Below are 24,049 nucleotides of genomic sequence, written 5' to 3' on the forward strand. Positions count from 1 at the left end.
TAGCTAAAATGATTTTCTTTCTATACTTGTCTTCAATTCTTGACTGACAAACGTGGAGAAAGAGGGACTAAGATTTATTAAGTTATTCAAATATGAATTGACTTAAAACGATGTGATAAGTTTCATATCCAATAAAATTGAGTTAAATAATTAATATACAATAAAAAAAATCAATAAGACTTGAATTTTGAAGTTTTAAATTAAGATGTAATGTTTTTGTATCAAAATCTCCTGAAATCAAGTGAAGTGTATATATGTTTTTATTTCTCCTTTTTGAAGACCATTGATGCATATACGGCGAAGAAAGGAATTTCACCGTTGTCTTTTTTTGATATTTTTTTTATCAATTAGATTGCTGCCAAGGCTCATGTGTTCAATGCCCCATATGAAAAGGGGAGAATTTCACTATAAGACTGCTGAAACAAGATAATTTCACAAAAAGACCAATAAAATCTGAAATTACTCTGCTGTATTTGGAGACCCAAATGAGATTAATTCGTGCAGGGAGGCCACCAAATTACCCCTAAATATAGAATGAAAATAGTAGCACCTAAGAATGAATCCAACATCCCCGCCTTGCTAGCTCTGATCATTTTTAAATTTTAATATCTATTTTTGTTTTTGTTGCTCCAACGAATGAATGGAGGAAAAGTGAAGATCTGGTCTCAACTGTTTGTTCTAAGGTGGAATTCGACTCGTCTCTAAGCCATCCATGACATTTTCAATTCAGTGTCATCTTTGCTAGAATTGGACAAACCTCGACGCGAGAGGCATGGGGCTAGCCGGTTCTCAACCTCCAGGTTCTACTTCTCATTGCTCAGAATGTTTCTTCTTTTATTCATCTCTTCTTAAAAGCCTGGCTCGTTACCTTGTTTCTGTTTCAAATTGTAAATTTAATGTTTAGTTCATTGCGGTAGCTTATGCAGAATTTGGGGGGGTTAGTTATTGGGGATTCCATTTAATGACAGCTCACAAGTGCAAGTTGTAACAGTTATGACTGGAATGTTACTTGTGTATATTTATTTAGTATAAAACCATTTATGACTTATTAAATTATTAGGATCACTTAGTAGACTGTCTGATATTACTTGCAAATTACTTTACAATTCATAATGTTATTTGTCAAATGCCTAACCTCTGTAAATTCACAAATAAAATGTCTTTTAGAGTTTGATAATGTATTTGTTTTCAAATTAATGTAAATTCTTTTAGTTTTACTTGTAAATTGTCTTATGTTGTTTGTTAAATTCATAATGTTAATTGTAAATATGGCTTCTCTCATATGCTATTTACCTTTTTGTTTAAATACTAAGGGTAATAATGTCATTTTGCTATGAAACTTAATTTATATTAGTCTTCAAAACTTTCAATGTTATTTCAAAAATATTTGAGTGTGATTAGAAAATATACACCGACTATAGTCCTTGAATGAAATTCTCTCTTTGATAAAAGCACCATTCATAGGCTTGTGAATAACATAATTTTTTATAAATCATACTCCCTCTATTCAATATTTATAAGATTTTTTTTAAGTGAATTACACCCTTAATGAATTAGTTAGTTATTTTTAAAATTACACATTTTGTCATATTTACTATTATTCATTAGGGTGTTTCAATTATAAAACTTTATTAATTACTACGCCTCTTAGTATTTACTATGCGTCCAGTGATCAAGCTTTAAAATGATACTTAAGAAGCTTATATTACTACTATCCGTAACATATCTACTTGGTTAATTAATGGTTTTTTAACAACCTTAATTATTAATTTCACATTGAAAAATTCAAAATACCTTATGATTTTAATTAAAACACTTTAAAAAAATGTCTTATAATATTGAAGGGAGATAATACACATTTTAAAAGAAAAGTGATATAAATGTGCTTTTATGTAATGTACTACAAAGTTTTAGATAATCTACAATATTTATGACTTGTGAATAGTATAATTTGCTATAAATTTATTATATACATATATTTTTATATATTGATTGATCTATGAAATATAATTAAGATAAGAATTTTAAAATTGACTTCATCATAAAAGAAAACCTTGTAATCAGAAAACTTAATTTGGGTGCTCTAGTCATCCCAAAATGGGTAGATGCTGTTCACCTTAAATCATTTAAATTGACATTGCACTGTTGAGGTTTAATTTAATTTTATAGATGTATAATATAGAATAAAAATAATCTCATGACTATTAAAATTTTAAATAATGATTTTATTTTACTAGGTTGGTTCAAACTTAGACCCCCAAGGCAATGATAGAGGATTGCATTTTTATTGGCATTAATTAGTTCATCAGAATAATGAGAATACGATATGTATACAACAACAACAACAACAACAAGCCTTTATCCCACTAGGTGGGGTCGGCTACATGGATTGCAAGACGCCATTGTGCTCTATCATTTATTAAGCTTTTAGAAATATTATTAATTAAGAGATCACGTTCAACAACTTCCAAGAGTGTTCTCTTAGGCCTTCCTCTACCTCTCTTAATCGGACTCAAAGTTATATGTTCCACTCTTCTCACTGGTGCCTCCCTTGGTCTTCTTTGTACATGCCCAAACCATCTCAACCGATTTTCTACCATTTTTTCCTCAATAGGTGCCACCCTCACTTTTTCACGTATGTGCTCATTTCGAATTTTATCTTTACGTGTATGTCCGCACATCCATCGTAACATTCTCATCTCTGCTACTCCAACTTTATGCTCTTGCTGTCCCGTTAGAGCCCACATTCACTACTATATAACATTGCCGGTCTGATAGCAGTACGATAAAACTTTCCTTTAAGTTTATTAGGCACCTTACGGTCACAAATAACTCCTTTAGCTTTTCTCCAATTAAACCACCCAGCTTGAATTCTATGTGAAATATCTCCACTGATTTCGCCATCATTTTGGATAATGGCTCCCAAATATCTAAACTTTTCCACTTGAGGTATAATTTGATCTCCCAATTTCACTTCCAAATTATTTTCGAATAGTCCTTTATCAAATTTACAATATAAATATTCCGTCTTACTTCTACTCAGACGAAAACCTTTCGACTCCAATGTCCTCCTCCATAACTCAAGTTTGCAATTAACCTCTTCTCTTGTCTCTGCTATAAGAACTATATCATCCGCGAAGAGCATACATTTCGGGATTTCCTCTTGAATATGTTCCGTCAAAACATTTAAAATCAAGTTGAACAAATAAGGACTCAGAGATGATCCCTGATGTAGTCCAATCTTTATAGGAAAATCCTTTGTTTGACCACTAGGCGTTCTTATACTAGTTTTTACCCCCTCATACATATCTTGTATGGCTTTAATATAAGCAATCCGTACTCCCTTTTTTTCCAACGCTTTCCAAAGCACTTCTCTTGGTATACGGTCATAAGCTTTTTCCAAATCAATAAAAACCATGTGTAGATCTTTATTTTACAACGATACTTTTCCATTAATCCCCTTAGTAGATAAATCGCCTCTGTAGTTGATCTACCTGGCATAAAACCAAATTGATTCTCAGAAATACTTGTCTCCAATCTCAACCTGTGCTCAATTACTTTCTCCCACAATTTCATTGTGTGGCTCATGAGTTTAATCCCTCTATAGTTAGTACAATTCTGAATATCTCCTTTATTTTTATAAATAGGAATTAATGTACTTCTCCTCCACTCATCAGGCATTTTCTTGGACCGTAAAATCACATTAAATAACTTAGTTAACCATCTCACCCCTTCTTCACCTAAACATTTCCACGCTTCGATAGATATACAATCAGGTCCGTTAGCTCTACCATTTGCCATTTTCTTAAGAGCTTCCTTTACCTCCTTATCACGTATTTTTCGATAGAATGACAAATTTTGTTCTCCTTCACCAGTTACTAAATCCTCCAAGTTACTAGATGAATCCTCTCCATCATTGAAAAGTTTAGAAAAATAAGTCTCCCATCTATTTTTAATTTCATCATCTGTAACTAAAATTCTTCCCTCTTCATCCTTAATACACCTTACCTGTTCTAGATCTCTTGATTTTCTTTCCCTACTCTTGGCAATCTTATAAATATTTTGCTCTCCTTCCTTCGTCTCAAGGTTCTTATAAAATTCTTCAAAAGCTTTAGAACGAGCTTCACCCACAGCTCTCTTAGTTTCCTTCTTAGCCATACGGTACCTCTCCCAATTTTCCTCATTGTTACACAAATGTATGGCTTTAAAACAGTTCTTCTTATACTTGATTTTGTCCTGTACACTATTATTCCACCACCAAGACTCCTTATCTCTCGGACCAGAACCTTTCGATTCTCCCAAAACTACTTTTGCAACCTCCCGTATCTTTTTAGCCATATCCTCCCATATGATGTTAGCACTTCCCTGAGAATCCCAAATTCCTTTATCCAAAAGATTTCGCTTGAAAATATCTTGCTTCTCACCTTTTAATTGCCACCACCTAATCCTTGGTGTTACTACTTGTCGACGTTTTTGGATTTTACTCATAATACACACATCAAGGACTAGGACCCTATGTTGTGTCGTTACAGCATCTCCAGGGATCACCTTACAATTTTTACAAAGTTTTCTATCTGTGTTCCTAACCAAAAGAAAATCAATCTGCGACCTTGAGGCTCCACTTTTGTAGGTGATGAGATGCTCATCTCTCTTCTTGAAACAAGTGTTGGCAATCTTAAAATCATACGCCAATGAGAAATCAAGAAGAGTTTGCCCTTCATTGTTTAGCTCTCCAAAACCAAAACCACCATGCACCCTCGCATACTGACCAGCTTCCCTCCCGACATGCCCATTAAAGTCTCCTCCAATAAAAATCTTTTCACTCTGTGGTATGTGTCGAATCAACCCCTCCAGATCCTCCCAAAATAATTCCTTAAGACTGGCTTCTGTCCCGACTTGCGGCGCATAAGCGCTAACAATATTAACAGTCTCACGTCCAATTATCATTTTTAAAGAAATAATTCTGTCTCCAATTCTGCTAACTTCTACAACGTTCTTCTTCCACTCCTTATCTATAATGATGCCTACTCCATTGCGTGCACTTACTTTTCCTGTATACCAAAGTTTGAAACCTTGAATATCCTTAGCTTCTTCTCCACGCCATTTTGTTTCTTGCAAGCAAAGGATATTGATTTTCCTTTGAATCATAACCCCTACAACCTCTACAGATTTACAATTTAATGTCCCAACATTCCAAGTACCAAATCTAATTTTGCTCTTATGGACTAACTTCTTTAGCCGCGTGCGTCCAGAATGACGCGGTAGCCCTTGCTCATTTAACACTACATCCGGGCGCCGATGCAGCGGCTCTAACTCACTTATCACTGTACTCGAGCCATGCAGCGCGTTACTTACGGGCAACGACCTAGCATTAACATTATAACGTCTATTGTCCATGTTCATGATAGATTCAACAAATTTTTACATTGGCTGTTGATGGCCTAACACAACCCTCCTCCTTTACCCGGGCTTGGGACCGGCTATAAACATAGGCGGAGTTAGAATACGATATGTATACGACTGGAAAAAGGCATACAGGAATATGATCAACCTTTATCTCATTTCTCTTCTTAATCATCATATGGCTATGATGACTGTACTATTTGGTTCAAGAAAGTTTAAAAAAAAAAAAAAAAAACAGGCAACTTTATTGCCTAATTACTATTGCTATTGATTAGAAGTGTCAATTTCTCATTAGCTTTGCTATGTAAAAACAAGCTCAAGAAACTCATTTCTTAACTTTTCATTTGTTTTCCATAAGCTTTTCAGTGGATTCATAACTTCCAACTCCACCAGGAAATCTGTGTCACTTGTTTGAATGTTCATTGCATCACGAAAAAAAAATTCCCCTAGAACACAAAAGAATTACTTTAATTACTGTTATATTTTTTATGCATTTGGCTTTACTTAAAAAAAAAAAAAAATGAAAAGACGATATGTCGTTTTGTTATCTTTATCCTCCCTGTCACCCCCACGACGAACTTTCTGGATACCGTTTTAAAGATGCTTCGTCTCTCAGTCTCATTTTTATGAGGACGATCGGGGGCTGGGCGGGCCTCCGTACGAATAAGAACGAAGAAGTTTCCCTTTACCTGTGGTGAACAAGCTCTTTCAAAATCTTAGTACCTATGGCCGCTTCAGCCGCCATGGACGGCGTCGCTGCAGCGTCGTTCAGGTCTGTCCTACAACGAGTTCAACTGGCTGCTGAGCGGTCCGGCCGACCTGCCCAGCAGATCCGACTCGTCGCTGTAAGCAAGACTAAGCCAGTTTCTGTTATCCGCGAGGTCCACGATGCTGGCCATCGATGCTTTGGCGAGAACTACGTTCAGGAGCTCATTGAGAAAGCTCCCCAGGTTATCCTTCGTCTTGTTTTTCACTGAGTTTGTTTGATTTGATTCGTGATATCTCTTTTTCTTTTTTGTTCCCCTTTTTGTTGAGATTTTGATTAAAGTTTTATTTTTGGCTCTTTTTCGTTTCAATGTTTTGATGAAAAATGATTGAATATTCGTAATCTGCTTGAACTGCAGTGGGAGTTTGCCTACTGCTCATGGTAATCCCTGATAGAGAAGGCTCTGATTGAATATTTCTTGCACTTGCAGCTCCCAGATGATATCGAGTGGCATTTCATTGGGAATTTGCAGAGCAATAAAGTAAAGCCTCTTGTGGGTATGAGTAGTTTAAACTCTTTGAATTTGGGTTGAATAGAGCTGTCTTGGGACTATAATTTTTTTCAACCTATGAACTGAAGTCATGGCATCTTTTGTTCAATTCTATGCTGACATGCGATAAATACCAAACTGGACATGGTGACGAATCTTAGTGTTGCTCGTAGGAACGTGGATCAGTGGGATTCAGAGAATTTGGTGATACAGAGTAGTAGCACAATTATACTTAATCCTCTGCTTGTTGCTCATTGGAGTGACTATTCTTAATACAGATGAATTATTCTGCTCTCTCCTCCCTAAAAGATTCCGTTGAATGTTTGGGTTGCTCATGCATTAAGTTTAATTGAGGTCATGCTTGTGAACAAATTCACTTACTAGCTTGTGCGTATTATGGAAATATGTTCAGTTTTACTCTGCATTTATCTGGCTTTTAACATGGTTCCTATTTCCATGTACAGCTGGTGTTCCAAATCTTGCATATGTCGAGACTGTTGATGATGAGAAGGTATGCTGTTCATGCATGTTTTTGCTACCCCTAGGAAGACTGGCGCATTAAGGATTTTGAGCCCATATAAGAATTATAGTTCTCAAATATGATTTTGTCGGCAAAATTTTTGGGGATGGGAGATACATTTGTCTTGATTTTTAGACTAAAATGAAGGGATTTTCCTGGGTAAATATCTTATACTAATTGGTGTATATAATGTTTCAAAATGTATGCCATAATTAGCTGCAAACTTCCCTGGTTCACTTGTCTTGACCAATATTTATGATAAAGTATGAAGTTGCCACTCTATGAATGGGTTTAATTAACGGGCAAGTTTGTTATAAGTCTTTGTGAAGTTCAATTTTTATCCAATTGACTAAAATTTATGCTCTAACTTTTGTGACATGCTTAGGCATCCAAAGATTAATTTGTCCTAAATCTTTTGTGATGTCCTACATTCTTGAGACTGTAATTTCTTTTTTTTTTTTTACTCCTCTGCAGTGCTATGTTCAATTCAGCAAAGCTTAATTTGAAATCTCATAAGAAACTGTAGTTTACCTTACTTCTGTGAAACAATTCATGTAGCTGTAGCGTATGCATAAATATAGTACCTTTCCATTTTTCTATTACAGACAGTTTATTTATTGCTTGCTTAGTTTTCACTGTGCAATTATTTGCTGGCAGATAGCAAATCATCTTGACCGTGCAGTAGCAAACATTGGTAGAAAGCCTTTGAAAATTTTTGTTCAAGTTAATACAAGTGGAGAAACGTGTAAGCTATATTGATTTTCTTAACTTTTCATTTTATGTAATACAACAACAACAACAACAACAAGCCTTTATCCCACTAGGTGGGGTCGGCTACATGGATTGCAAGACGCCATTGTGCTCTATCATTTATTAAGCTTTTAGAAATATTATTAATTAAGAGATCACGTTCAACAACTTCCAAGAGTGTTCTCTTAGGCCTTCCTCTACCTCTCTTAATCGGACTCAAAGTTATATGTTCCACTCTTCTCACTGGTGCCTCCCTTGGTCTTCTTTGTACATGCCCAAACCATCTCAACCGATTTTCTACCATTTTTTCCTCAATAGGTGCCACCCTCACTTTTTCACGTATGTGCTCATTTCGAATTTTATCTTTACGTGTATGTCCGCACATCCATCGTAACATTCTCATCTCTGCTACTCCAACTTTATGCTCTTGCTGTCCCGTTAGAGCCCAGCATTCACTACTATATAACATTGCCGGTCTGATAGCAGTACGATAAAACTTTCCTTTAAGTTTATTAGGCACCTTACGGTCACAAATAACTCCTTTAGCTTTTCTCCAATTAAACCACCCAGCTTGAATTCTATGTGAAATATCTCCACTGATTTCGCCATCATTTTGGATAATGGCTCCCAAATATCTAAACTTTTCCACTTGAGGTATAATTTGATCTCCCAATTTCACTTCCAAATTATTTTCGAATAGTCCTTTATCAAATTTACAATATAAATATTCCGTCTTACTTCTACTCAGACGAAAACCTTTCGACTCCAATGTCCTCCTCCATAACTCAAGTTTGCAATTAACCTCTTCTCTTGTCTCTGCTATAAGAACTATATCATCCGCGAAGAGCATACATTTCGGGATTTCCTCTTGAATATGTTCCGTCAAAACATTTAAAATCAAGTTGAACAAATAAGGACTCAGAGATGATCCCTGATGTAGCCCAATCTTTATAGGAAAATCCTTTGTTTGACCACTAGGCGTTCTTATACTAGTTTTTACCCCCTCATACATATCTTGTATGGCTTTAATATAAGCAATCCGTACTCCCTTTTTTTCCAACGCTTTCCAAAGCACTTCTCTTGGTATACGGTCATAAGCTTTTTCCAAATCAATAAAAACCATGTGTAGATCTTTATTTTTACAACGATACTTTTCCATTAATCCCCTTAGTAGATAAATCGCCTCTGTAGTTGATCTACCTGGCATAAAACCAAATTGATTCTCAGAAATACTTGTCTCCAATCTCAACCTGTGCTCAATTACTTTCTCCCACAATTTCATTGTGTGGCTCATGAGTTTAATCCCTCTATAGTTAGTACAATTCTGAATATCTCCTTTATTTTTATAAATAGGAATTAATGTACTTCTCCTCCACTCATCAGGCATTTTCTTGGACCGTAAAATCACATTAAATAACTTAGTTAACCATCTCACCCCTTCTTCACCTAAACATTTCCACGCTTCGATAGATATACAATCAGGTCCGTTAGCTCTACCATTTGCCATTTTCTTAAGAGCTTCCTTTACCTCCTTATCACGTATTTTTCGATAGAATGACAAATTTTGTTCTCCTTCACCAGTTACTAAATCCTCCAAGTTACTAGATGAATCCTCTCCATCATTGAAAAGTTTAGAAAAATAAGTTCCCATCTATTTTTAATTTCATCATCTGTAACTAAAATTCTTCCCTCTTCATCCTTAATACACCTTACCTGTTCTAGATCTCTTGATTTTCTTTCCCTACTCTTGGCAATCTTATAAATATTTTGCTCTCCTTCCTTCGTCTCAAGGTTCTTATAAAATTCTTCAAAAGCTTTAGAACGAGCTTCACCCACAGCTCTCTTAGTTTCCTTCTTAGCCATACGGTACCTCTCCCAATTTTCCTCATTGTTACACAAATGTATGGCTTTAAAACAATTCTTCTTATACTTGATTTTGTCCTGTACACTATTATTCCACCACCAAGACTCCTTATCTCTCGGACCAGGACCTTTCGATTCTCCCAAAACTACTTTTGCAACCTCCCGTATCTTTTTAGCCATATCCTCCCATATGATGTTAGCACTTCCCTGAGAATCCCAAATTCCTTTATCCAAAAGATTTCGCTTGAAAATATCTTGCTTCTCACCTTTTAATTGCCACCACCTAATCCTTGGTGTTACTACTTGTCGACGTTTTTGGATTTTACTCATAATACACACATCAAGGACTAGGACCCTATGTTGTGTCGTTACAGCATCTCCAGGGATCACCTTACAATTTTTACAAAGTTTTCTATCTGTGTTCCTAACCAAAAGAAAATCAATCTGCGACCTTGAGGCTCCACTTTTGTAGGTGATGAGATGCTCATCTCTCTTCTTGAAACAAGTGTTGGCAATCTTAAAATCATACGCCAATGAGAAATCAAGAAGAGTTTGCCCTTCATTGTTTAGCTCTCCAAAACCAAAACCACCATGCACCCTCGCATACTGACCAGCTTCCCTCCCGACATGCCCATTAAAGTCTCCTCCAATAAAAATCTTTTCACTCTGTGGTATGTGTCGAATCAACCCCTCCAGATCCTCCCAAAATAATTCCTTAAGACTGGCTTCTATCCCGACTTGCGGCGCATAAGCGCTAACAATATTAACAGTCTCACGTCCAATTATCATTTTTAAAGAAATAATTCTGTCTCCAATTCTGCTAACTTCTACAACGTTCTTCTTCCACTCCTTATCTATAATGATGCCTACTCCATTGCGTGCACTTACTTTTCCTGTATACCAAAGTTTGAAACCTTGAATATCCTTAGCTTCTTCTCCACGCCATTTTGTTTCTTGCAAGCAAAGGATATTGATTTTCCTTTGAATCATAACCCCTACAACCTCTACAGATTTACAATTTAATGTCCCAACATTCCAAGTACCAAATCTAATTTTGCTCTTATGGACTAACTTCTTTAGCCGCGTGCGTCCAGAATGACGCGGTAGCCCTTGCTCATTTAACACTACATCCGGGCGCCGATGCAGCGGCTCTAACTCACTTATCACTGTACTCGAGCCATGCAGCGCGTTACTTACGGGCAACGACCTAGCATTAACATTATAACGTCTATTGTCCATGTTCATGATAGATTCAACAAATTTTTACATTGGCTGTTGATGGCCTAACACAACCCTCCTCCTTTACCCGGGCTTGGGACCGGCTATAAACATAGGCGGAGTTTTTCATTTTATGTAATGTAGTAATAAAATGACTTGCTTATGTTAGATGTCCATTAACCCTACGTTACTCTTTTTCTGTTTGATAAATCCCAAAATAACATCTAGTGCAGCTTTCATTCATATTATTGGATTTATGTCCACCAACCACTCCTGCAAATGGACTGAACTTATACTTAACGTTTATCAAACTAAAAGCCATATGGATGATGTGCTGCTAGATGGAGTGGCATACTGGTTTAGAGTTTGTACTGTGAATCTTTATGTACATTTCTGTTTCTTAGTATTATAGTTTTTGCCACCAATGTTAGCCTTGAATACAAGTTTTTAGGTTCCAAAATGACTACCAATTTGCTATATTCAAGCAGCAAAATCTGGTGTTGAACCTGCTGGATGCGTTGACCTTGTAAAGCATGTCAGGAGCTGTCCTAATCTCGAGTTTTGTGGTTTGATGACAATTGGTATGCCAGATTATACAGCTACACCGGAAAATTTTAAGGTGGTGGCTGGTGCCCTACATTTTCAACCTGTATTTTGCCTCCTTTGTTGGTGAATATCCTTGAAAGCTATTGTTTTTCTGTTCTCCAGACGTTATCTGATTGTAGAAGCGAAGTTTGTAAAGAACTTGGTATATCAGAAGAGCAATGTGAGCTATCCATGGGCATGTCTTCGGACTTTGAGCTAGCTGTAAGAAATCTACTTCTTGTAATTTACATGCCTTAAGCCGAAAGCACAAGTAGTCAAGTAGTGTCTAAAGATTTTTTAGCCTGCCAACTTTATAATTTTGCAGATTGAGATGGGTAGTACAAATGTGAGGGTTGGGTCTACCATATTTGGCGCCAGAGAGTATCCAAAGAAACAAAACCAGTAGCTCACCTGACCTGATGATCTCGCAGCCCGGTTCGCGTTCCCAACTCCTTGTGCTGCGGATTTGTTGGCGATTATCAATTAGGAGTCAATGTCATAAATTCACGGAAATAAATATATTCGGAGAGCTACTTATTCAGAATACAATCGCAGACTGAATGGGATATGGTATTTTTGGTACCTCAATATTGTTGTCCCCGCAAAGGGATATAAAGAAAAAAAATGTAACTCTTGATTTCTTGGCCTCGTTATTGATTTATTTAATTATTTTCATAATTAATCTTACTTGAGACGTAATCAAAATTATTTAATTTTAATTTGCGATATTATTGAATTATACAATAAAATGGTCAACGTACAACGATTTTAGATTTAATATTAATATTAATTAACGCGCAATAATTTCTTGGAAGACTGCAAGAGTTGAACAATTTTTTTTTTAAATTTAACAATTGAAAGATGAAACTATTAGTATTGATTTCTGCATTCGAATGAGAATTTATGGTTTTTTATTTGTTTTGTGTCAACTATGACGTCGTCAAGTCCCAAACTTTCTTAGCATCGTTTGGGGCTGGAGGAGAAACTATAAATAGCACACACTACACGGAAATAGACGTGGTAAACAGTGGGGCAGTTTGATTTCAGAGAGAAATGCGTAATTCTTGAAGACGTAAACGATTCAGACAGAAGATCCTTTTTGTCAGTGGAGTGCAAAATACAAAGATGAACAGGAAGCAACAAAAGACGCTGAAGTTGTTAATGTGGTCGCTGGGACTCACTCTGGCGGTTTACATAGCGGGACGACCCTTGTATTGGCAACTCACCGAAGGTTTCGCCACCGTTCGCCATGACGCCTCGCCGCCTTCTTGTCCTCCTTGTCCCTGCGATTGCTCTCTTGAACCCCTTCTTTCTCTTCCCGACGGTGCTCCTCTTTTCTTTCCTTCAAATTGTGAATACGCTCATTGACATTTTTTCTTGCCCGCTCTTTTCTTTCCTTCAAATTGTGAATGCACTCATTGACATTTTTTCTTGCCCGCTCTTTTCTCCTCTGATTGAGAAGTTGGAAGTTCGTTTCTGCTTCTTGGCCTAATGGGGAATTCTGGAAACTCAATTCTTATTCAAATGTTGATACTTCGCATTGTAGTGTTGATCAGGTCAAAATACCTGGTGAACGAATTCAGACAGTATCTGCTCAAATAAGCTCATTGGTAGGGGCATCATAACTAAAAATCAATCCTGAACTGAGTTTGAATCTAACGTAACAAGGGCGACATATATAATTAGACGTTATAGAATATAACAGTCTCCAGTCAAACCAGACGACATTGTCTCCACATTCTATATTGTGCTGAAATTTAAGTGCTTTCTGACATGTGGAATTGAGTTGTGTTGGAAGAAATGCATACTTTATTTCCAACATTTCTATTTGTTGGCCAAGCGTGATTAGTTAACTGCCATAGAAAAGAACAAATCACTCAGACAACATTACTCCTGACTCTGACCGCGTAGTACAGTGGAAAATCTGAACAAGATAATCTTTTAGCAAACGTTGTTTATATATCTTACTGAGATATTAATTGCTGATTTCTATTCACTCAGTTGTTATTTCGACCTTGATCTTGCTTATTGATTGTGCAAGCTTAACTCAGTTTCTCTGCCTGCTTTTCAACTGCAGGATTAAGCAACAACTCCATTATAGGTAAGTCTTTCCACCTTTGCTACACTTGAAGTTACAGAAAGCCGTCAGTATGAACTCAGATGGCAATCATGAGGCAACGATTAGATAGTCTTGGGTTGAGCATCTAAAGTGTCTAGGCCGAGGCATTCTTAGCTAAATTCAATTCTTTGTGTGAGTTAATATGATATGATATGATCTCTTAAACAACCAAAACGGTCATCAGTCCTGATATTTGTTACATTTAATTGTGTCATAAAAAACTGTCAACGATAATCTTAGCTCATCACTGAATCTTTCAGTATCATCTGGTGGAGGGACAACTAATAGACTGTCTGCAGGATGATATATGAAAAGGCATGCCATAGGGTACGTTAGGGATTGAGGGATGAGAACAATAGAGAAGCAAAGAAATGGAAATGTTTGGATGTTTGGTTTAGATCAAACCTTGTCTTACCTTTTCTTCTCTTTCATATTTCTGAACCCAAATATGCCTGGAAAGTTCAAATTCTGGTGAACTTTCATGTATAGACAATTTTTAAAATTATATTTAGTGTTAATGCAGATTGCATGAGACAAGATCCAGAGGTGAGCGAGGAGATGCAGAAGGGTTTTTTGGATCTGTTGTCAGAAGAAGTGAAGTTAAAAGAAGCTGAAGCTCTGGAAAAACATCAGCGTGCTGACATGGCTCTTTTAGATGCTAAGAAAGTAGCATCGCAGTATCAAAAGGAGGCTGACAAGTGCAATTCAGGGATGGAGACATGTGAGGAGGCAAGGGAAAAAGCAGAAGAAGCACTTGAAGATCAAAGGAAAATAACTGCTTTGTGGGAGCTCAGGGCTCGCCAAAGAGGATGGAGTCCACAGTGACCACTTGTGCCCAAATTAGAATAGGGCAGTGCCCTTTAATCTGAGTAAAAGTATTCATCTGACATCTTTATCGTTAGTTATTTTTTATTATCATCATCATTATCGTTTACATTCACTCTTTTTTTTTTTTGTGTGGTTACTTGGTATGAGTTATTAAGAAGTAATTTCACACGAAAATTCTGGTTTCAGACCGGTTTGACTCTTGTTCCTGTTTGGCTTTGTTCTTAATCAACTCTCAGGTTAGTGTTTAATCTCCTTGTATCATCTCTTCGTTGGGTTTAGAGTTCATGAAGAAGCACTTTTCGAGTGTCAGTACAGAAATGTCATCATCTTCCTGATTAAGTGATTATTCCTGAATCTCAACTTGCACTTCCATGGCCATACTCTAATATATAGGAGTTGAAAATAATAAAAATAAACGTGCTTGCGGACGAAGGAATGTTTGCCTACTGCCCTATTCCATGGTTTAGGAAAACTTTTGCCAAGTCACATGCTGAAGTTTGAGACAATTTTGCAAAGACTTCTTTATTTGGAGAAAGAAGGGAATATGAGCTACTTCAATTCTTTTCCCTCCTTCCTAAACAAAAATAAAATAGGACCTTTTCCTTTAATTCCCTCCCTTCTTGTTTATTTTCCCACCAAACATGTGGGAGTAAAAATATCTTTTTGCCTCCCTTCTGGGGTGAATGTAAGTACCAAAAGAATTTTTTGACTGTCAAACTTAGAAAGCAGTGAAGAGCAATATATTAACATTTCCGGGGATGCTTGGCACCATAATCATTTTGAAGCTCAAGTTTTGTCCCAAGAAGTTCAGCTAACTACTTTTCATCACAATCCCAATCTTCTCTAATGCTATTAACTTCTGAGCGAGCAAATAAAAGACTGATAAAACCATACAAAAAGAAACTACTAATTACAAAGTTATGAGCGAAGTGGCTAGAAGCTTCCCCCAGAATAATGCAAGGTACAAGATCATTGGAGCTTTTTAAGAGTCTTGTTTTTTTTAAGGCCCAAATATTTTGAAATTACTCTACAGGACTTTTTTTGGAAGGGGCGGTGTTTACTTTGAAAACAACCCAAGAACATTATGCACCTGGAAGGTTGGAGCTTGATTGCTTGAAGGCTTTAAGCATTTATTCTCTCTTATTATTATTATGCAAATTGCAAGCATATATTTTGAACACGCAACTATATAAACTGCCTTTATTTTTTGTTTCGTAAAACTACGTTGATTTCTTATTTTCAGCGACTGAAACGAAATCAAACAGTCCCAAATTTTTCAGAAATTTTTAAAACCTTTTTTATCTCAAAAATTACTAATTCATATAACAGATCGCTGTTCTACAATTGAGGTAGTTGTATGAAACCTCTCTACAAGGCAAGATAAAATGATCTTTATCTGCTTTTTACCACTAACCGTTCCTACTTACTGCTGAACTGAACTATTTCAGCAGCAAATGATCTTTATCAGCCTATTACTATCAACCGTATTTACTTATTTCTGAATTTAACTATTTCAGCAGCAGCTATATCTCATCCCTTTGTACCTGCAAAATCTGGGGCAGTGTAAGCTGTCTTTAAACTAGAAATAGCCCCATCTGGCGTCCGAAGTATATTGTGTGAGTTAGTATATGGCTAGAGTGCTTCATGATCATACGGATCAAGTCATGGCCGACTGTCTAACAATGAAGAAACTTCAGAGTGGCCAACCGAGTCATCACTCAACAGGCGCATAGCAGCTCCCTGAGAGAATTTCCTAGCAAATAAAAAACAAGGAACGGATGTTGAATTGTTACGGCACCATTCTGTCCGGTACTCAGTCTCAAAATATATATGATTGATGCCCTGTTTAAAAAAAAAATATTATAAGCATGTAATAGCACTAGCAAAACAAAAAATAAATCCAATTATAATGATTGAAGTATTCTACAAATCAACGAGTGCTACTGCTAGATATATTGATCGAAAGAAAAAGAATCTCAGATTGATGAAGAGAAACAGACATAGTTACTTAAAAGCATCTATGAAAACATCATGAGTGATTATTATACATGGACCCTTATGTATCTCTCGAACAAAAACATTTTTTACTCCCAACCCAGCAAACTTAATATCTACAAAGGACCCTTCAATTATCATGAGAAGAAGAGGACATCATAGAAACACATAGGGTCATTCTAGATCACCACAGGCACGCATTTCCAGCACAGATTTTAAGAAGCTCCTTCCAATCATTCCAATCACATTATGTGCCACAGCAGTAGAAACGTCATTTTTTCATTAATATAAATTGGAAATCACTCTGTGTTTGCTTTCCTTAGTGGGAAGAGGATTTGAGGCTTTGAGAAATGTTTGCCTACAAATACGGCAAGTGAGACAACAAAAGATAACCTTTATTTCCTTTATTCTTTCAGGGCTAGCATCTGCATAGCCGAAGGTCATAGGATGCCACCCTTTATTCTCCAATTTTGTTGCAGACTCGTTCCACACTGTATAGGTTAACGTTCTTCTTTCAAGCTCACCTTCAAGGCCATGCATCTGAAACATAAAGCACTAGAGTAAGAACAGAAATCATGACTTTTAACAAAAACAATGATCAAGGTCATTGGTGAATGGAGAGGAACGGAAAAATGGTGTAAATTGATTAGAACAATGCATTCTACGAACATCTAATATAGAAACTGGAGAAGGAAGAAAATTATCTCAGCATCTTACTGCAAGCAATGTCTGGACATAGTGTTCATCTGGGATACAGTTGTGTTGCTTCTGAAGTTTCTGTGCTTACACCAAAATTACTCAAAATTGTTACACATTAAAAAAAAAAAAAAACAACAGTTAAAATAAAATGATTGCACCATAGCATTTTCTCTGACTATTCCACAATCTAATCAAGTCCTCATCCATCCAATATATACCAGGTTACTAGGATCTATAACGTTATTTCTCTTGAATTTTTCACGAGATCAGCTAAATGCATTTCACAGCAGCAAATGAATAACTCTTCGATGAGAAATGGAAAGACAGGGAAATTACAGTTTAAGAATTCTTAAAAAAAAAAAAATTCCAATCATAGAAAAATTCAGCAAACAAGAAGTTAATTAAGTTGCAATATGTTAAACCACTTGTCTAGTTACTTGTCCACAAATTTGAAGTACTTTCCATTGAATCCCCAATACGTAAGTCTCTCTAAATTGTACATAAATTCTGCTAAAGAATTTCACATATCGCAAAATTACAGGCTCTCACTACAATATGAAACATATTGACAAGGCTAAATGCAAAGATTAAATACCCTTCTTGAAAATTTACATAAAACCTGTATACTAAACATTCACAAGGTTTATGGCCAAGAGAGAGAGAGAGAGAGAAAATTCACAAGGTTTATCAATCAAATATAAGATAAAGGAGTCCTACATTTCCAGAAGCCAAATATTTTTTCTCAATCCTTGATGTTACATCAATCTTAAGCCGATGACTCTCTTCAAAGTTCCATCATACATTAACAAATTGGCCAGTTTCAATTATTTGCAGTTGCACCAAAAACTTACAGGTGCATAGCCCCGAATTAATTAATTTCAAATAAAGGCACGTGTGCTTTACAATGACTCCTAGACACCACAAAAAAACGCATCGATATTAACACAAAGAAAACCAATTATCACCACTTACAAGATTCAGCTTTCCCTTTCTGGCATCTACTGGTGGGCGTCGCTGCAAAGTAAGAAGAAAATTATGTTTATATTGATCATCATACAAGGCTGACCCGCAGCTTAGACAGTAATGAACAGTAACATATACTAGATAATTAGATTTTGAATTGTCTGATTTTCAGGGTAACATGATTTTCATAAAATATCAAATTAAACCAATTTTAGTAGAAGTTTAGACAAGAAGTTATCCAACTATAGATTAAATAAATACCTTGCAATATTTTTTAAAAACTGGAAAGACAACTTCATCATCCGCAATGACTTCCGCATGGCTACGAATCAAGGTGATCCACTGTAATTCCAAAATAATTTCCAATTAATACATAATTCTAGAAATGCATAGCTAAAAATGTCATTCTCTGTGCCAAATGAAAATTTAAAGTTCATTTGACATGTAGAAACTAATTCATGGCTAAAAACTATCCTTGGTTTTCAAATTGGAAATATTGGTTCCTTCATGCTATGAGTACAATCAGTGAAGATCAAAGAGAACACTCAATAAAATTATTGAAAGAGATCTTTTTGCTAACAATATATTAACAGATTTGGTCGTTGATAGAGCATAATGGCATCACTCAAACCATGTAGCTGATGCCACATAGTGGGACAAGATTGTTTGTTGTCATTGTATCATGCTGTGAGTAGAGCCTTCAGATTTTATAAGGCTAGTTATGAAACTCAAATCATTCCATAGAGTGACAGTGGCTTGATTTTCCTAGCAAGCATGAAGTAACATTTTTTCTCCATTCAACTTGGAAAAATATAACATGCTTGCCTCGGTATTTCACACCATTTAGAATTCAATGATATGAATAATTAAAAAATCTGTGTTTTGTTATTGTTTAAAGTTATTTCCCTGGTTCCTCATCTATCACTACATCACTCCTTCAACTAGTATCATGGAAAGTTAGTTGTTCCCAGGATCCTGTAAAGTATACCCAACCAATAGGCTCTAACAGACCGCCAAGCAAAATATCCAACAAAATACAGCTCGGGCAGCAAGGAAACCCACACAACCAACAATACAATTTTCTGTTAAAGGTCATGGATTCTCATAAAGAACAAAGAGAGAGATGCTGCAAAAAAATATTTTAGCCAAGACAAATAACCTGTGACCCTTTACGCCATCTTTCTCTTGGTAATTTAGGTGACATTTTTGGGTTGTAGCGGCCCTCCTTGACATCAAGAAAGCTGCAATATAAACAAACTACTAAGTTGCAGCTTCAAAACTTCTGCATTAAGCAAAAGGGTAAGAAATTGCATTATGGAGTCATTTTGATTGACCCGGTCTAAAATGAATTAGTGCTAAGCACCTCCAGAATCAAAGTCTTCTTCTACCTGTCCACGAAGCTCCTTGGTGAACCCATGACATAATTGTAAACAAAGGTAAAGTTGTATAGAGGGACACAACTGCACATAGGAAACAGAAAACGAAGAGAGATTAAATTCGCATAAGCCTCAAACCTCCTCTCCCTTAAAAAAAGAGTTGAAACACTAAGCTAAATAGAAGAAATCATGGAAAGCTTAAATCCTAGTGGAAATTTATGTCATAAATTGATAGGATGGGGCACGTAATATATGAAAACTACTCCTGAATAAACACGGAGGTGACTATTGAATGTGTTATTTCAAGTAGCGCAAATCTCGAAATTTGATCAAGCGAATATAAACAAAACAATTACAGTAGCATTTGGCGACAGGGAAGAAAAGCTCCTGCATGCATCGAATCGACATCAACACCAACCTGTCAGAGAGAAGAACAAATCTTTGATTTGCAGGGTCTTCCAAAGCTGCATCTAGTAACAACCTTTCAGCCTGAATCATACTCGATTCGCCCCATAAAACCTAAAATAGGCAACGCCAAATTAGTCAATTCTCAATTCAAATTTAAAAAAAAATATTAACACGAAACATCCGGCCATAAATTGGATTCGTCTTTCCTTTTTCTTCTTTTCCCCTAATGAGCTTTTCAACCTTCACCATCATTTCAAGGAGAAGAAACTTTCAGTTGAGCTGTTTCTTCAAATACTTTCTCAACAAAGTCATCACTTTACCTGAATGCTATTACTCAATTGTCGATCGTGAAAGAAGTGCGACCTCGTGGTAGATTCATCGAACACAAACCCAGGCGCCGAATGAATATAAATGGAGAAATTAGCGACATCACCGTTCTGCAAGCACAAGAAACCCAAATCAAAACACCATCAAACCCGAACACCACGACAAATAAAACGCGATAGCAGCGAACCTCGAAGAAGGTTTCCCAGAGAAAATCGAGAGGGAGTTCGCGGCGGACGAGGAACATGAAGGCAATCTTGGGAGGGCCATCGAAGGTCTCAAGTGAAATTCGGGATCTCCTCCGAGAATATGGAGCGGACGAAGTGAGTTCTGATTGGGAGTGAAGCTTGAAGAAAGCGAAGGCGCAGAGAAAGAGAGAGACGCAGAAGAGAATGAGAAGCTTGAAGCTAAACCGGCTGGCTTGGCGTCTCGCTAATGGAGGCACCTTCTTCGTCATGTCTATGCCTGCTATGCCCAAAACCGGGAAGTTGAATTGGATGCGAAAAGAGTTCAACAAGCATTTCAAAACGGAATTGCTGATCGCCATTACCGTGGTGGAGGTGGTGTTCAAGCTGGGCTGTGCGGTGCCGGTGTGCGCTGGCAGTGAACTCCAAAAGCTGAAGGTTCTCACGATTCTTCAGTAACCGTGTCAATACGTCGTCGTCGGAGGCTCGTGAATCTACCGAACTCGATGCGGTGGAATCATGCTATACAGGGACGCAAAATACCCGCGTCGCCTATGCGGACACTTTTCGGTGACCAAAATACAAGACTCGGAAACTGAAGTCAGAGCCAAACAACGTATCACTTTCTTTGTGTCGGCCAAAAAAAAAGAGGTGATAACTCTATTTGAAAAAAAAAAAAAAATCAACACAATTGTTAATAATCATTTAAAAAGAATTGATCCATGACCATTTATAAGTCATGTACGAGCATTGTTGATGAAATTTGTTAATCGTTATGGGCGAAGAAATGGGACAAAGTTTTTTGGAACACTAGATCGCAATTATTAGTATTGATTATTCATACCTGAATGTTGGTGGGCTTGAAAATAATTATCGTGATGCAATTTAGAAAATTTAAACTTTTTCATCATATTTTAAGAGATTTGGGAAAATTTCGATTTACACAGCAATGTATGATGGCCCTCATCTGAAAAATAATTTCTTCGATAATATTATGTAATACCACCAGTACAGACGATAACTGGAATTGAAAATTCAGATTCAACGTGTTATGTCATGAGATGAGAGAAGAAGAAAACAGAAAAGAAAAATGATGAAAATCCCAAAACCTTCAACAAATTAAAAAGCGTTGAAATCTTTCTCGGGATTTCATCGTCTCCGCCTAATTTTGCTTAAATTTGTCAACCAAAGCAGAGGCAAATGCCGCCATCAACCAAACTCCAAATCTGGAGCTTTCACAAATCTTCACTAATCTTTGTCAACACGTCGTCGTCGCAAGTCCCACCAGTACCCAGCTCGAGGGCTATAGGAATATGTTGAGATGGATGGAGTAACAGATTTATTTAGATCTTCTTGCTATTTTTTAATGCATCTCTTCATACTCAATTTTATTTATTAATTTAATTATTATTTTGATTTAATGATATGATATTACTAATTATAATATTAAAATGATTATAATATCATTTAATTATTATTATTATTAAGCATTGTAATCTCATTTTTAATAACATATATACGATGAAAATGAATAATATATTTATTTTAATGTCATAATTATCAATCTTATATCATCAACTAAAATAATAATTAAATGAATAAATAAAATTAAATATAAACAAATGTATTGAGGGAATGTGAAAGGGAGCTAAATGTAAGACAAAGAAAGTATCACTACTATCGGGGCCACGCGACGTCAATTACGAAAATGGTGGTGGAAATATTCTTGGCGTGATACGTGTCGTGACGCGCTCGTGCTAATGAATAAATTTCTTTCTTCCTTGTCTTTAAATTTCTTCTATATTTTTTGCAAAATTCTTTCTTTTTTTAACCAACGCAAAATATTTTAAAAATAATAAAAAAAATTGTTACAAACAATTTTGCGGGCATAAGAAGTGGGTTCCGCCAAAGTATTGAGAGTAATGAATAATCTCTTTTAAGTAAATTACTATATATATATATATAAATTAAAATTCAAACATCCAATCATTTACATTAAATGACAAGAGTATGTCATTCTCCTTGCCAAATTAATACCTTTTTTAAAAATATAAAATATTTTTAATCAAATTTTACCTTCAAATAAAATAATTACTTACTTTTCAACTAACTTTATCTTTTTATATTTACCTTTATTAAACACCCTATAATAAATATAAAGTCATTATCAATTAGGTGCATTTTAAAAAAATAATGATTACACTTCAAAATACTAAAAGTGTCTTATATTTTTTAACATTCAACTTTTTAAAAAATATCTTATATTTTTTAACGAAGTGAGTATTTATTATCAACTAAAAAGAGTTTGTTTATTTGTACAGAGCTTCCAATCCAAGATAGATAAATTTGGAAGATATATTAATATTTATCATTGATATCATTATCAAATGTCAAATTCACACCTCATGAATAGTATAATTTGAACTTAAAATCAAAATTCATGTACAAAAAACCCATATAGTAAAAGTGAAAATTAAATTGTTAGTCTCCCACTTGGCAGCATGAAATATGAAGCAAGCCAATTCATTAATGGTTTTTTTTATTAATAGTATAACTTTTTATTGATTTTATTATTATTATTATTATTATTATTATTATATTGATGATATGGTCTTTAGAGTAAATTAATTCACTTTTTTAAATAGTGAGGTAAATAAAGCTTTTAAAAAACATGGTAAACGATAGAGCCTATGAATCTCATTGTATTCTAATTGAATGTGAAAATATTTAGATGAAAATTGAAAAGAGAATGCAATGGTTAACTAAATTATTTAATAAAATCTTATTGTTTAAAAAAAATGCTTGATGAATGGAGTAAAAGCCTTTTAATTCCTATTAACAAAAATAAAGAAGATATTTAAAATTGTGCAAACCACAAAAGGATTAAATTTATAAGTCATACAATAAATTTATAGGAAAGAGTGATTGAGCATAGGTTAAAATTGAAAACTGATATTTTTGAGAATCAATTTAGCTTCATGCTAGGTAAGGTGACTACAAAAATAATTTATCTACTAAGGAGACTAACATAAAAGTATTGATGGAAGCATAAAGATTTGCACATGATTTTCATTGATTTGAAAAAAAAAATTATGATAGTGTACTAAAAGAAGTATTTTGAAAAGCTTTGGAAAAAAAAATGGAGTCTACGTTACCTAATTAGAGCTATACAAGAAATGCATGAAGGGGCAATAATTAGTGTAAAAACATCTAGCAGTAAAACAAAAGACTTTTAAATAAAAATTAAACTACATCAGAGATCATCTTTAACTCCTTAGTTGTTTAACATGGTGGAGAAATTGATTAGAATGTTGTACATAGAATACAAATTGGGTAGTTTAATTGGACAAAAGCTCAAAGAGTTATTTGCGATCGAAAGGTACATAACGAAGTTGAAAGAAAGTTTTATTAAATTACTATAAGACCAACTAAGTTATATGTTAGTGAATGTTGGGCTCAAACTGGATAACAATAGCATAAAATTAAAATAATAGAGGTGAGAATGTTGAAATGGAGTGTGGACATACACATAAATATAAAATTCAAAATAAGCACAC

At 35.4% G+C, this 24,049-nt stretch overlaps 3 protein-coding genes across 5 annotated transcripts; 2 read left to right on the top strand and 1 right to left on the bottom strand.

Moving 5' to 3' along the window:
- Positions 1-6,005: 6,005 nt before the first annotated feature.
- Positions 6,006-12,243, top strand: LOC129285906 (uncharacterized). 2 transcript variants are annotated; one of them, XM_054921884.1, is made up of 7 exons: positions 6,006-6,353; positions 6,600-6,666; positions 7,124-7,170; positions 7,837-7,924; positions 11,499-11,629; positions 11,719-11,817; positions 11,897-12,243. In XM_054921884.1, the coding sequence occupies exons 1-7, from the start codon at positions 6,129-6,131 to the stop codon at positions 11,999-12,001; spliced, it is 762 nt and encodes a 253-aa protein (XP_054777859.1). In that variant the 5' UTR covers positions 6,006-6,128; the 3' UTR covers positions 12,002-12,243. The 2 variants fall into 2 exon arrangements, with proteins under 2 accessions (XP_054777859.1, XP_054777860.1); XM_054921885.1 differs by having other exon boundaries at positions 6,009-6,353; positions 11,921-12,243.
- A 114-nt stretch (positions 12,244-12,357) lies between these two features.
- On the top strand, positions 12,358-14,905 carry LOC129285907 (uncharacterized). Its single transcript, XM_054921886.1, has 3 exons — positions 12,358-12,919; positions 13,673-13,696; positions 14,238-14,905. Exons 1-3 carry the CDS (start codon positions 12,721-12,723, stop codon positions 14,537-14,539), a joined length of 525 nt encoding a protein of 174 aa, XP_054777861.1. The 5' UTR covers positions 12,358-12,720; the 3' UTR covers positions 14,540-14,905.
- A 909-nt stretch (positions 14,906-15,814) lies between these two features.
- LOC129287182 (glycosyltransferase BC10-like) lies at positions 15,815-21,109 on the bottom strand. 2 transcript variants are annotated; one of them, XM_054923372.1, is made up of 11 exons: positions 20,858-21,109; positions 20,498-20,772; positions 20,304-20,420; positions 19,994-20,094; positions 19,588-19,659; positions 19,359-19,440; positions 18,461-18,541; positions 18,209-18,250; positions 17,255-17,314; positions 16,931-17,077; positions 15,815-16,295 (listed from the first exon to the last, which is right to left on the bottom strand). In XM_054923372.1, exons 2-11 carry the CDS (start codon positions 20,762-20,764, stop codon positions 16,257-16,259), a joined length of 1,008 nt encoding a protein of 335 aa, XP_054779347.1. In that variant the 5' UTR covers positions 20,765-20,772; positions 20,858-21,109; the 3' UTR covers positions 15,815-16,256. The 2 variants fall into 2 exon arrangements, with proteins under 2 accessions (XP_054779347.1, XP_054779346.1); XM_054923371.1 differs by having other exon boundaries at positions 15,815-16,384; positions 20,858-21,100.
- Positions 21,110-24,049: the final 2,940 nt, after the last annotated feature.

Source organism: Prosopis cineraria, unplaced genomic scaffold (genome assembly GCF_029017545.1).
Source record: "Prosopis cineraria cultivar Desert tree isolate PC_DT_omini unplaced genomic scaffold, ASM2901754v1 PC11, whole genome shotgun sequence".
Taxonomy (NCBI): Eukaryota; Viridiplantae; Streptophyta; class Magnoliopsida; order Fabales; family Fabaceae; genus Prosopis; species Prosopis cineraria.